The 15,405-nt window shown below is 39.4% G+C and overlaps 1 protein-coding gene across 2 annotated transcripts in view; it reads right to left on the bottom strand.

The window, feature by feature from the left end:
- Positions 1-7,589, bottom strand: part of TMEM129 (transmembrane protein 129, E3 ubiquitin ligase) — a 32,250-nt gene extending 24,661 nt beyond the window's left edge. For both annotated transcript variants that reach the window (XM_053704232.1, XM_053704231.1), the window contains exons 1-3: positions 7,514-7,589; positions 6,929-7,230; positions 1,933-2,407 (exon numbers count right to left, since the gene is read on the bottom strand). In XM_053704232.1, the coding sequence (XP_053560207.1) occupies positions 1,933-2,407; positions 6,929-7,133 (680 nt within the window). In that variant the 5' untranslated portion in view covers positions 7,134-7,230; positions 7,514-7,589. The remainder of the gene's footprint in view (positions 1-1,932; positions 2,408-6,928; positions 7,231-7,513) is intronic.
- Positions 7,590-15,405: the final 7,816 nt, after the last annotated feature.

Here is a 15,405-nt window from a genome sequence, read left to right as displayed (position 1 = left end):
GGGTGTGTTTGTGTGCGTGCGTATGAATATATATGTATGTGGGTGTGTTTGTGTGCGTGCGTATGAATATATATGTATGTGGGTGTGTTTGTGTGCGTGCGTATGAATATATATGTACTAAACCAAAATACACCCCTGGCATGCACTGATTTGTTATTTGCTTTTTTGTTTGAGCCGTTTCAAAAATTTTCCTGCATTCCCCTTTATAACAATGGTAATTTTTTGTAATCAACTATTTTATTAAGTTTTCAAACAAATATCCAAGAGGGGTAACATTACAAACTATTAGACACATTACAGTAGCATATTCACATGTATGTAGGCAGACAGTTCGAGTGATTACTATTATCTAGATCCAAGCCACCAGTCTTATCTTACTGATATCATGGTTACAGTCAATTGTACATAAGCAATTAATTACTTCATATAGAGGTACATCTACTGAGGGGGGGTTACACACTGTCTATACACTTGATATAAATTCTGACAATTCTATCAACGCATATATTTTCATTTCATTACATGGAGTAAGAGGTATAGAGTGTTATATTGTTATATGTCACACTGTGTCAGTGAGTAGGTCTCTGTTCCCATATGTACAAAATGTCTGCAATAAAATCTTGTTGTCCCACATATGTGTAGTGTATTTTTTCCAATGAATAACAATGGTAATTTATGTCACTAACACAAACACATTAGCTAACTATTGCCCTGAAATCTCTTTTTATATACAAAACAAAAGGGTAAATAAAAGCACTTGTTTTAAAGTGGAGTCAATGAGCTTTCAAACACCCCCCCTGCGGGAACTGAAGTATTCTGTCACACACATACATTCACACAGGAAGCCTGTCATCAAGAATATTTGATATCCTGAATAAAGTTGCCCTGAAGTACTTTTTATCTTGCTCCCAATTCCTTATAATGTTTGATTCTAAATCATAATAAATATTTTACTATGGTTTCCCTGGGGACTAAATGGCTCCATAACCTGCTTTCTTGCATTATATGGCTGTATGATGTGTAGAATTGAAGCTAAATATCTTACTTTTGTAACTCTGTTACCTCTCTCTATATGCAACACATAGGGCTACATTCCAAGTGAAGCTCTAATTTATTGTGTGCCCGTAAATGGGTAAATTTGCCCATTTACACGCACACAATAAATAACCAGCCATTACAAGTGGCTGGTTAATGCTACGGCGAGCTCACGGTAGCACTTTGCTCTTGGAAAATTAACCAGAGGTCAGACCTCTGGTTAATTAAAAAAATGTCTCCCAATTGCCCCCTTAATAAAGTGTATTGTTTATTTATTTAAACAAAAATGAGCATCTTTATTTTTTTAATAACTGCATGAAGCAGTTGTAAGGGGTTAAAGTGAGGGGATGTGGGGTGATAGAAAAAAAAAAACGCATTGAAAAGTGCATTTACATGGTTATATACATATATATTTATGTGTTAATATGTGTATATATTATATGCATATATATTTAAACTTTGCTGCCCATCGATGCACGACTTACCCCCTTCGCTGTGCTAGGTTCTCTGACGTGAATATCAGCATGAGAACGAGGCTCCCATTGGAGCCTATGGAAGTGCGCTCTTGTGAGCTCAAAGCTTCCATGCAATGCGAATGCAACGTCACGTTTGCATTGCGCTATACTTATAATACCACGGCACATTTGCGTGCTCTGGTATTATGAGTGGAGCACAAATATCGCGCTCGCAAAAGAGCAATTTTGCACTCCACTCGTAATCTAGGCCATAGTTTGCCAACCCATATGTCTCATCCACTCGACTGTCAGCTGCCAGAGGGAAAAGCTTGTATTTGGTCTATGTTTATCTTTCCTGGGCTGATACAATTCATAGGTTTCAGGTGGGTGAGAAAATGAGCATTTTTGTGCTATATACTACTAGTTTACACGTATATTTTACCTGATATCAAAAGGTTTCACTTTTGGATTAATGCTGGCTACTCGTATTGTGATGTATTGAACCGGAGTGTTTGAGTCTGGAGACAGCTCATGTTGCCTTGAGTCAGTCACTGTCAGATGAATGTCCTGCTGCTGAGCAACATAGACCCTGTATGTTGTCACTTTCATAACCCATGTATCTGTGACAATCACTCGGGCTCCAGGGGCCCCCGTTGCAAACTTGTCAATTCTCCTGAACTCTGTATTGATTGAAGATGCTACAACTCTCCAGTCTGAATAAGGAAGAGCATGATGAGCCAATGTCCGTGCAATGGGGTGTTTACTCCATTTCTTCTGGGACCAGTAAAATGCTAATATGCTTGTAAATGCTGGTAATATAACAGCAAGCAAAACGAATGCTTTCCAGCCATCACTGACTTTGTAGAAATAGTAAAGCTCTTTTTCTGGGGCTGCAAAACACATCCCTATGTAGTATCCTAAAAAAGAAAAGATGAATTGCATGTATGAGAAAATGGTAAATGATTATTTGCGCAATTAGTTAGTGTAATTTTGACACTTTTTATATGGTTGTTAAATTCGGCAAAAAATACTTTTGGACAGCCACATTATATTCATGTGGTTCAATGTAGACTTCTTCCCACATGAAGAAACTGGGCATCATCTGCTCAACGACACTTCCTTGTTTAATGAGAGTGAAAACTTTATATCCTGCTGGGTACAACTACAATAACACAACCTGCTATTGTTTTCTTCATGTGCCTTCAGTTCTCTAGTTGTAATCTGCTACAAGTGCCAGTTAGTAACGCTCAACATCTTCAGCTTATATCTTAGGTATTCTTGCACTCTGTGAAACACTCACAGATCAGCATCAGTCGGGGCAAACTGATCAGCCGGGCAAATAAGAACTGTGCCAAGGGCCCAGCATGTCGGGGGGCCCACAAATAGCAAACCCATGGCTTCTGGTGTGCAGCTTAAACTAGGACTGACAGCTGCCCTATTAGTAACTAAGCAGTTAAGTGTGGGTTTAGTGGGGTCCCTGGCCCAGAGTGGGGGTCTTGTGCCAGGATGTGGAGATTGTTGCTCAGGGGGCCCTAGAGTGTGGGGGGACTTGTTGGAGGTCTGTTGCTGTGAGGGCCATGGAGTCTGGGGTTAGGACCTGAAGGCTACCATGTTCATATGCATAAATTTGAATACATTTGGGTCAGTGTAAGACAGTGGGGGACCTTCCCAAATTTTTGCCCAGGCCCTGATTGGTCTTAATCTGCCCCTGACATCAGTACTGTCTTTTTCACAAGATGTATAATGCACAATACAGAGTGGAGACTGGACATGTTTTCAGTGGCTGAATTGCTTTCTATTATTCCTGAGGCCTTTTTTATATTTGGTATGTAACTTTTAAACTGTTTTAAAAAAAAAAAAAAAATGTAATAAGAAAATGTAAAGCTTCCTTTCATTGTTAAGGAAGCTAAGGGAAGTGCAAAATACATCTGTGAAAAAGCAGGCAACATCACTAATCTGTGAATATGCGCTGATTCTATTACAGGATGCAAGAATACATGTTCCAAGATGGCATCCATCAGTAGAAAGATATGGAGATTCACCAACCAGCACCTGTAAAGGGTTAAAATTAGAGAACGGCTCTGAAAATAGCTACAGGCACAAAAGAAAAAAAAAAAAGAGCATGGTGAGTTGTAACCGTTCAGAACCAGCTTACAAGTGGAGTGCTATAGTTTGCGCATGAGCGATATCGGGTTTTCGCGTTCAAATGCCTGCAAGTTCAATTGCGCTCGTATTACAAGTTGAAAGTAAATGCGAAAGCGTGAGCACAATCACGATATACACTAGAATGATTACCGCAACCTCAGAGCACTGGCTAACTTTTGTGAAACAAAAAAGTGTCACAAAACATATAAAAAATACATTACAAAGTACAGTTACACTCATAATAACACTATCTAATAAAATTATTAAAAAAAATATTGCACAAAAAAAGTTATAAAGGCTCAAAGATATGAGATCTTAGGTGTTAGAAAAACAAAAAAGGGCTGCAATGAGCTTTAACAGAGATACATACATATTTAAATATGTATATGTCTGTATATAGATTATATTTATATATATATATATACACACACAGAGAGAGATGTGCACTCACAGGAACAAACAACTGTGTAGGTGGCTACACCTCACTGACAAGGCCCAATGAAGGCCGAAACGATCATCTGGGATTGCTATGTTCCTTGTTCAGAGAGGAATTGCTGGACTGACTGTAATATATATCTATCTTTTTAAGTGTAGTTTATTTTAAAAAAGCGTGACGTTTCGGGGACACACTCCCCTTCCTCAGGGAGTGTGAGAAAAGGGAGTGTCCCCCCGAAATGTCACGCTTTTTCAAATAAAGTACACTTGAAAAGACCAGAGAGTGCCTTCTTCCACTTGTTATATTTAACTGTTGGCACCCTGGCAGTTGTTACTAAGGTGAGAGTGCTCTTTTGAACAATATATAAATATATATATATATATATATATATAAACATTTGTATATACACAAATATATACACATATGTACACACACATTGACATATACAGTATCCCACAAAAGTGAGTACACCCCTCACATTTTTGTAAATATTTTATTATATCTTTTCATGTGACAACACTGAAGAAGTAACACTTTGCTACAATGTAAAGTAGTGAGTGTGCAGCCCGTATAACAGTGTAAATTTGCTGTCCCCTCAAAATAACTCAACACACAGCCATTAATGTCTAAACCATTGGCAACAAAAGTGAGTACACCCCTAAGTTGAAATGTCCAACTTGTGCCCAATTAGCCATTTTCCCTCCCCGGTGTCATGTGACTCGTTAGTGTTACAAGGTCTCAGGTGTGAATGGGGAGCAGGTGTGTTAAATTTGGTGTTATCGCTCTTACATTCCCTCATACTGGTCACTGGAAGTTCAACATGGCAAAGAACTCTCTAAGGGTCTGAAAAAAAAGAATTGTTGCTCTACATAAAGATGGACAAGGCTATAAGAAGATTGCCAAGAACCTGAAACTGAGCTGCAGCACGGTGGGCAAGACCATACAGTGGTTTCACAGGACAGGTTCCACTCAGAACAGGCCTCGCCATGGTCGACTAAAGAAGTTGTGTGCACGTGCTCAGCGTCATATCCAGAGGTTGTCTTTGGGAAATAGACGTATGAGTTCTGCCAGCATTGCTGCAGAGGTTGAAGGGGTGGGGGGTCAGCCTGTCAGTTCTCAGACCATACACTGCACAATGCATCAAATTGGTCTGCATGGCTGTTGTCCCAGAAGGAAGCCTCTTCTAAAGATGATGCACAAGAAAGCCACAAACAGTTTGCTGAAGACAAGCAGACTAAGGACATGGATTACTGGAACCATGTCCTGTGGTCCGATGAGACCAAGACTTATTTGGTTCAGATGTATCAAGCGTGTGTGGCGGCAACCAGGTGAGGAGTACAAAGACAAGTGTGTCTTGCCAGTCAAGCATGGTGGTGGGAGTGTCATGGTCTGGGTCTGCATAAGTGCTGCCGGCACTGGGGAGCTGCAGTTCATTGAGGGAAATGCCAACATGTACTGTGACATACTGAAGCAGAGCAGGATCCCCTCCCTTCAGAGACTGGGACGCAGGGCAGTATTCCAACATGATAACGATCCCAAACATACCTCCAAGACGACAACTGCCTTGCTAAGGAAGCCGAGGGTAAAGGTGATGGACTGGCCAAGCATGTCTCCAGACCTAAACCCTATTGAGCATCTGTGGGGCATCGTCAAACGGAAGGTAAGGGAGCGCAAGGTCTCTAACATCCACCAGCTCTGTGATGTCGTCATGGAGGAGTCGAAGAGTACTCCAGTGGCAACCTGTAAAGCTCTGGTGAACTAAATGCCCAAGAGGGTTAAGGCAGTGCTGGAAAATAATGGTGGCCACACAAAACATTGACAATTTGGACATTTCCACTTAGGGGTGTGCTCACTTTTGTTGCCAACGGTTTAGACATTAATGGCTGTGTGTTGAGTTATTTTTGAGGGGACAGCAAATTGACAGTTATACAGGCTGTACACTCACTACTTTACATTATAGCAAAGTGTCATTTCTTCAGTGTTGTCACATGAAAAGATATAATAAAATATTTACAAAAATGTGAAGGGTGTACTCACGTTTGTGGGATACTATACATAAGTGCATTGGAGCCCGTTGCAGTTAAAGTGAATGTAAATTTTCATGAATCAGTGCCCGGTTTTTTAAAAATACTATTAAAACAGGGGCATTCTGCACATAGGGAAATGTTCTAAGTATTTCTAAATAGATATTTATTCATGATATACCAATATATATATATATATATATATATATATATATACACCAATATATATATATATATATATATATATATATATATATATATATATATATATATATATATATATACACACACACAGGTATACCTCACTTTACAGCGCTTCACTTTCCAGCGTTTCGCTAATACAGCGCTTTGTGGAGCTGAAGTTCATCCTCCAGTGATTTTGAAACAGTGCTGTAATCATCGTGAGATTGCGAGAAAAGTGACTGGCACCATTTTGTTATGATTAGTTCACTCTGTTTGCAGCATTACAGTGCAATCTGTGTCATCCAGGGGAAGTAGGCAGGTGGTAGAAGATGCTGTCCTACACTCATAGGCAGCAGGGGACACTAGATGCCCTCACTCACGAAGAGCCAGCTGGCATGGAATAACAAGTGTCTTTAATAGCAGAGGGCTTTACTTATGCAGAGAGGTAATGGGGTTAACAGATCATATTGTAAAGGGTCAGCACACAGGGAGTAACAGGTGCCCTCATGCAGAGATGCAGTAGCAGACAGCAACCACTCACCCAAGGGGGGAAAAACTGGGGGAAAAAATGCTCATTCACACAGAAGGAGCAGCTAGGGCTCACTTATCCAGCTGGAGAAGGCAGGATGTACAGGGAGACCCTTACTCACCCAAGGGTAGCAGGCAATGCACCAGAGCAGTGGCCGTGGTCCTCCTGATATGGTAATGTATAAAGGATACATCCTCACTCCCCAGCCAGCCAGATAGCAGATTCTGCACAGTGATACCAGCAGAGTGGAACTCATTGGGAGTGAACACAAAACATACAGTGAATACCAAGTAGGCTAATGTAAAAGTAACAGCTGGGCTCTCCATGACAGCTCACAGATACAAACTCCACGTACCCCTTGTCTGCCAGCACCATGCATGTATAGGATGGAGGGGGCTTTAGTATTTCCAGAAGACCTTAGACCTGCAAGCATTGGAAAGTAATTAATGGTAGACAAGTAATGTTTTATTTCCAGACTGTAACATCATTGTCTCATTATTAAACTAAAGTGATATGTTTCAGGAGAGAGTGTGTGAGAGAGAGAGCACACACAAATACAAATATGTATATCTATCTGTAAAAACAAATACAAAACACCAGAAATAAAGATTTATGTTGTCAAACATATTTAGTAACAATGTCCCTATAAAGTCTGCCCTTACCTGGCCAAAAACAATCAGTAACTATGTCCCCATAAAGTCTTTACCTGCTCTCTATAAGGCAGCTATGTACATCCTGTTTAGTGTGCCATGTCAGCCACTAACATCCAGTGCTTAGCTGGGATTGGTCTAGCATGTTTTCTCAGTACCAATCACAGATCAGCTTAGGCAGACAAGTGCTGCAGCCTAACCCTTGTGAATCAAGAGTGTGTGAGCTGTCAGAGGTGGGAGTGCTGCTTGGTGCACACCCAGGACCTTTCCCCCTGTTACCATAGTTATAATGCCGCTAGTTTGTTTTGTGTGACCTGGAGGAAAAGCATCAGACTATAGGCTGACAGCTCTGGCAGTGATAATAAGGATTAAAACATTTCATCAACAGGTTTAGCAATCAAACTATTATAGTAACCAGGCAACATTTTAAATGAAAACTAATTAGATAATGTTAGATCATTCTCCAATAAAGCCCTTGAGGACCAGGGGTAGTTTGCACTCTATCATGAAATAATATTTTACAGTTAGAACATGCTTTTAAAGGGACATATTACCTATGTATTTAAGAGCAGCAATTAACATTTTATATATAATATAAAAATAGATATATAATTAAATATATATATTTATTTGAGCCTGAAAAAGGTTCTGTAAAAACTATTCAAAATAAAACTAAGTGCATGTTTATGTGCAACTGGCTGATAGGAACAACTTCTACATAATAAGTTATTTTTTTTAAATAATTTTTTAGACATTGTGAAAAAATGTATTAAAGGGACATGAAACCCACATTTTTTCTTTCATGATTTAGAAAGAAAATGCAATTTTAAACATCTTTCTAATTTACTTCTATTATCTCATTTGTTTTATTCTCTTGATATTCTTCACTGAAAAGCATATCTAGATATGCTCAGTAGCTGCTGATTGGTTGCTGCACATAGAAGCCTCATGTGATTGGCTCACCCATGTGCATTGCTTTTTCTTCAACTAAGGATAACTAAAAAATGAAGCAAAATAAATAATAGATGTAAATTGTAATGTTGTTTAAATTTGTATTCTCTATCTGAATCATGAAAGAAAGATTTTGGGTTTAGTGGCCCTTTAAGATGAAAGAAAGACATTTTTTGGAGTATTGTCTCTTTAACTGAAATATATGATGTACCATTTTTCAGGACAAAATGAATTGTCTATGATATTTTTTTTTTAAATATTAAAATATTTTCAAAGGAACTGCATCATTTTATAAATGTTTTTTAAACATATCAGCCAGTTTTATTTTCCCCAATTACTAGAAATGCTTCTATTTTCTACATGTATACATTATATTCAATAAGAAATACATACAGAAACCACTTTGAGTGTGTGTGTTTAATACACACACATAATTTAAAATGCTTTACAAACAATAAATGTGTTTTAAGAAATATGCAGCACAACAATAAAAAAAAATAATAAAATAAAAAATGCCTATTTTTAAAAGGGCAAAACCCCCCAAATATTTCTTTCTCTTGTTAAGTGTATTCAGTCCACGGGTCATCCATTACTTATGGGATATATTCCCCTTCCCAACAGGAAGTTGCAAGAGGATCACCCAAGCAGCTATATAGCTCCTCCCCTCACATGTCATACCCAGTCATTCTCTTGCAACTCAACTAGATAGGAGGTTGTGAGAGGTCTGTGGTGTTTTTATACTTAGTTTATTTCTTCAATCAAAAGTTTGTTATTTTAAATGGCACCGGAGTGTGCTGTTTGTTCTCAGGCAGTATTTGGAAGAAGAATCTGCCTACGTTTTCTATGATCTTAGCAGAAGTAACTAAGATCCACTGGCTGTTCTCGCACATTCTGAGGAGTGGGGTAACTTCAGAAAGGGAATAGCGTGTGGGGAATCCTGCAAACAAGGTATGTGCAGTAAATTATTTTTCTAAGGAATGGAATTGACTAAGGCCTAGATTTGGAGTTTGGCGGTAGATGGGCTGTTAACGCTACGCGGGCTTTTTTCTGGCCGCACCATAAAATTAACTCTGGTATCGAGAGTTCAAAAAAAATGCTACGTTAGGCTCCAAAAAAGGAGCGTAGAGCATTTTTACCGCAAATGCAACTCTCGATACCAGAGTTGCTTACGGACGCGGCCAGCCTCAAAAACGTGCTCGTGCACGATTCCCCCATAGGAAACAATGGGGCTGTTTGAGCTGAAAAAAAACCTAACACCTGCAAAAAAGCAGCGTTCAGCTCCTAACGCAGCCCCATTGTTTCCTATGGGGAAACACTTCCTACGTCTGCACCTAACACTCTAACATATACCCCGAGTCTAAACACCCCTAACCTTACACTTATTAACCCCTAATCTGCCGCCCCCGCTATCGCTGACCCCTGCATTATATTATTAACCCCTAATCTTCCGCTCCGTAAACCGCCGCAACTTACATTATCCCTATGTACCCCTAATCTGCTGCCCCTAACACCGCCGACCCCTATATTATATTTATTAACCCCTAACCTGCCCCCCACAACGCCGCCGCCAGCTACTTACAATAATTAACCCCTAATCTGCCGACTGCAAAGCGCCGCCACCTACGTTATCCTTATGTACCCCTAATCTGCTGCCCCTAACACCGCCGACCCCTATATTATATTTATTAACCCCTAATCTGCCCCCTCAACGTCGCCGACACCTGCCTACACTTATTAACCCCTAATCTGCCGAGCGGACCCGAGCGCTACTATAATAAAGTTATTAACCCCTAATCCGCCTCACTAACCCTATCATAAATAGTATTAACCCCTAATCTGCCCTCCCTAACATCGTCGACACCTAACTTCAATTATTAACCCCTAATCTGCCGACCGGAGCTCACCGCTATTCTAATAAATGTATTAACCCCTAAAGCTAAGTCTAACCCTAACACTAACACCCCCCTAAATTAAATATAATTTAAATCTAACGAAATTAATTATCTCTTATTAAATAAATTATTCCTATTTAAAGCTAAATACTTACCTGTAAAATTAATCCTAATATAGCTACAATATAAATTATAATTATATTGTAGCTATTTTAGGATTTATATTTATTTTACAGGCAACTTTGTAATTATTTTAACCAGGTACAATAGCTATTAAATAGTTAAGAACTATTTAATAGTTACCTAGTTAAAATAATAACAAAATTACCTGTAAAATCAGCCAATCAGATAGAGCTCGCATTCTATTGGCTGATCGGAACAGCCAATAGAATGCAAGCTCAATCTGATTGGCTGATTGGATCAGCCAATCGGATTGAACTTGATTCTGATTGGCTGATTCCATCAGCCAATCAGAATATTCCTACCTTAATTCCGATTGGCTGATAGAATCCTATCAGCCAATCGGAATTCGAGGGACGCCATCTTTGGTGACGTCATTTAAAGGAACCGTCATTCGTCGTTCAGTCGTCGGCCAGGATGGATGTTCCGCGGTGGAGGTCTTCAGGATGCTGCCGCTTCGCTCCGGATGGATGCCGCTTGGATGAAGACTTCAATCGGATGGAAGACCTCTTCTGGCCCGCTTGGATGAAGACTTCAGCCGGATCATGGACCTCTTCAGCCCCCCGCTTGGGCTTGGATCAGGACATCGGAGGAGCTCTTCTGGACCGATCGGTGAACCTGGTATGGTGAAGACAAGGTAGGATGATCTTCAGGGGCTTAGTGTTAGGTTTATTTAAGGGGGGTTTGGGTTAGATTAGGGGTATGTGGGTGGTGGGTTGTAATGTTGGGGGGGGGGTATTGTATGTTTTTTTTTACAGGCAAAAGAGCTGAATTTCTTGGGGCATGCCCCGCAAAGGGCCCTGTTCAGGGCTGGTAAGGTAAAAGAGCTTTTAAATTTATTAATTTAGAATAGGGTAGGGCATTTTTTTATTTTGGGGGTCTTTGTTATTTTATTAGGGGGCTTAGAGTAGGTGTAATTAGTTTAAAATTGTTGTAATATTTTTCTTATGTTTGTAAATATTTTTTTATTTTTTGTAACTTAGTTCTTTTTTATTTTTTGTACTTTAGTTAGTTTATGTAATTGTAGTTATTTGTAGGTATTGTATTTAATTTATTTATTGATAGTGTAGTGTTAGGTTTTATTGTAGCTAATTGTAGGTATTTTATTTAATTAATTTATTGATAGGGTAGTGTTAGGTTTAATTATAACTTAGGTTAGGACTTATTTTACAGGTAATTATGTTATTATTTTAACTAGGTAACTATTAAATAGTTCTTAACTATTTAATAGCTATTGTACCTGGTTAAAATAATTACAAAGTTGCCTGTAAAATAAATATTAATCCTAAAATAGCTACAATATAATTATAATTTATATTGTAGCTATATTAGGATTAATTTTACAGGTAAGTATTTAGCTTTAAATAGGAATAATTTATTTAATAAGAGTTAATTAATTTCGTTAGATTTAAATTATATTTAAGTTAGGGGGGTGTTAGTGTTAGGGTTAGACTTAGCTTTAGGGGTTAATCCATTTATTATAGTAGCGATGAGCTCCGGTCGTCAGATTAGGGGTTAATAATTGAAGTTAGGTGTCGGCGATGTTAGGGAGGGCAGATTAGGGGTTAATACTATTTATGATAGGGTTAGTGAGGCGGATTAGGGGTTAATAACTTTATTATAGTAGCGCTCAGGTCCGCTCGGCAGATTATGGGTTAATAAGTGTAGGCAGGTGTCGGCGACGTTGAGGGGGGCAGATTAGGGGTTAATAAATATAATATAGGGGTCGGCGGTGTTAGGGGCAGCAGATTAGGGGTACATAAGGATAACGTAGGTGGCGGCGCTTTGCGGTCGGCAGATTAGGGGTTAATTATTGTAAGTAGCTTGCGGCGACGTTGTGGGGGGCAGGTTAGGGGTTAATAAATATAATACAGGGGTCGGCGGGGTTAGGGGCAGCAGATTAGGGGTACATAAGTATAACGTAGGTGGCGGTCGGCAGATTAGGGGTTAAAAAAATGTAATCGAGTTGCGGCGATGTGGGGGGACCTCGGTTTAGGGGTGCATAGGTAGTTTATGGGTGTTAGTGTACTTTAGGGTACAGTAGTTAAGAGCTTTATGAACCGGCGTTAGCCCAGAAAGCTCTTAACTCCTGCTTTTTTCCTGCGGCTGGAGTTTTGTCGTTAGAGCTCTAACGCTCACTTCAGAAATTACTCTAAATACCGGCGTTAGGAAGATCCCATTGAAAAGATAGGATACGCAATTGACGTAAGGGGATCTGCGGTATAGAAAAGTCGCGGCTGAAAAGTGAGCGTTAGACCCTATTTTGAGTGACTCCAAATACCGGCAGTAGCCTAAAACCAGCGTTAGGAGCCTCTAACGCTGGTTTTCACGGCTAACGCCAAACTCTAAATCTAGGCCTAAGAAAATACTGCTGATACCGATGTAATGTAAGTAAAGCCTTTTAATACAGTGAAAGCGACTGTTAACAGGCTGATTTAAATATGTACAGTAAAGTAATTTTCTAAGGAATGGAATTTGACTGAGAAAATGCTATTAATACTGAAGTGATGTTATAAGCCTTAAATGCAGTAGGAAGACTGGTATCAGGCTTATCAATAGAGATACATACTCCTTAACAAAAGGATGTTTAAAACGATTTTACTGGCATGTTTAATCATTTTGTGAGGTACATTGGTGATAAAACTTATTGGGGCATAATTTTTTTCCACATGGCTGACCGGTTTTTCTGCATAGAAACAGTTAACTGAAACTCCCTATGTTGTAATATTGAGTAGGAGGGGCCTATTTTAGCGCTTTTTTGACACAGTAAAAATTTAGGCTTAGTCTTCCTGCTTCTTCCTGCATGACCCAGGTCGTCTCCAGAGAGCTTAAGGGACTTCAAAAGTCATTTTGAGGGAGGTAATCAGTCACAGCAGACCTGTGACAGTGGTTTTTGGACTGTATTAAAAAACGTTTTTTTCTTTACTGCTTATAAAGAAACGTTTTGGGTGTTAAGGGGTTAATCATCCATTTGCAAGTGGGTGCAATGCTCTGCTAACTTAATACATTTACTGTGAAAATTTTGTTGCTATAACTGATTTGGTTCATTGTTATTTCAACTGTGACAGTTTTTGGTGCTTCTTAAAGGCACAGTAGCGTTTTTCTTTATTGCTTGTAAAATTATTTACAGTGTTTTCCAAGTCTGCTAGTTTTATTGCTAGTCTGTTTAAACATGTCTGACACAGATGAATCGTTTTGTTCACTATGTTTAAAGGCCAGTGTGGAGCCCCATAGAAATATGTGTACTAAATGTATTGATTTCACTTTAAATAATAAAGGTCAGTCTTTATCTATAAAAGAATTATCACCAGACAACGAGGGGGAAGTTATGCCGACTAACTCTCCTCACGTGTCAGTACCTTCGCCTCCCGCTCAGGAGGCGCGTGATATTGTGGCGCCAAGTGCATCAGGGGCGTCCATACAAATCACTTTACAAGACATGGCTACTATTATGAATAATACCCTGACAGAAGTATTATCTAAATTGCCAGAATTAAGAGGCAAGCGCGATTGCTCTGGGGTAAGAATAGAGCGCGCTGGTACTACAAGAGCCATGTCCGATACTGCGTCACAGTTTGCAGAACATGAGGACGGAGAGCTTCATTCTGTAGGTGACGGATCTAATCCTGGGAAACCGGATTCAGAGATTTCTAATTTTAAATTTAAGCTTGAGAACCTCCGTGTATTGCTAGGGGAGGTTTTAGCGGCTCTGAATGACTGTAACACAGTTGCAATTCCAGAGAAATTATGTAGGCTGGATAGATATTATGCAGTACCGGTGTGTACTGACGTTTTTCCTATACCTAAAAGGCTTACAGAAATTATTAGCAAGGAGTGGGATAGACCTGGTGTGCCCTTTTCCCCACCTCCTATATTTAGAAAAATGTTTCCAATAGACGCCACTATACGGGACTTATGGCAGACGGTCCCTAAGGTGGAGGGAGCAATTTCTACTTTAGCTAAGCGTACCACTATCCCGGTGGAGGATAGTTGTGCTTTTTTGGATCCAATGGATAAAAAATTGGAAGGTTACCTTAAGAAAATGTTTGTTCAACAAGGTTTTATCTTACAGCCCCTTGCATGCATTGCGACTGTCACTGCTGCTGCGGCATTCTGGTTTGAGTCTCTAGAGGAGGCCATTCACTCTGCTCCATTGGATGAAATTATGGACAAGCTTAAAGGGCCACTGTAAGTAAATATTTTCTATGCCTGTTACTAACTAACTACCCCAAATACGCTTTTTATCAATAGCATTTCATTAACATATCTCTACCGTATATCAGAAATCTTGTCTGCAAATTTAATTGTTTTCCAAACCCACTCCGTGGGTATCCTTTGCTCTGTACCAATCCGTTTACAATACCTAGGTTTCAAAATGGCGCTCTAAACACAAAGTGATTGGTTTAAGTATTTTGAACACGCAGTGCTGAAAATAGTGGGCAGGATAATGTGACATCATCGGCAAATAAAAGATATAACTTTTAGAACGTTATGAAACTTCGTTTTGGAGAAAATATAGGTCAGTAGGTTTTAATTAATGTTTATTAACTTTAATATGTTAGTTGTTTGGCTTAAAAATTATAACAGAAAGTAATCCTTTAAAGCACTTAAGCTAGCTAATGCATTTGTTTCTGATGCCATTGTACATTTAACTAAACTAACGGCTAAGAACTCCGGATTTGCCATCCAGGCGCGCAGAGCGTTATGGCTTAAATCCTGGTCAGCTGATGTAACTTCTAAATCTAAATTGCTTAATATTCCTTTCAATGGGCAAACCTTATTCGGGCCCGGCTTGAAAGAAATTATTGCTGACATTACTGGAGGTAAGGGTCATACTCTTCCTCAGGACAGGGCCAAATCAAAGGCCAAACAGTCTAATTTTCGTGCCTTTCGAAACTTCAAGGCAGGAGCAACGTCAACTTCCT

Source organism: Bombina bombina, chromosome 2, assembly GCF_027579735.1.
Source record: "Bombina bombina isolate aBomBom1 chromosome 2, aBomBom1.pri, whole genome shotgun sequence".
Taxonomy (NCBI): domain Eukaryota; kingdom Metazoa; phylum Chordata; class Amphibia; order Anura; family Bombinatoridae; genus Bombina; species Bombina bombina.
This window is presented reverse-complemented; position numbering and strand designations above follow the sequence as displayed.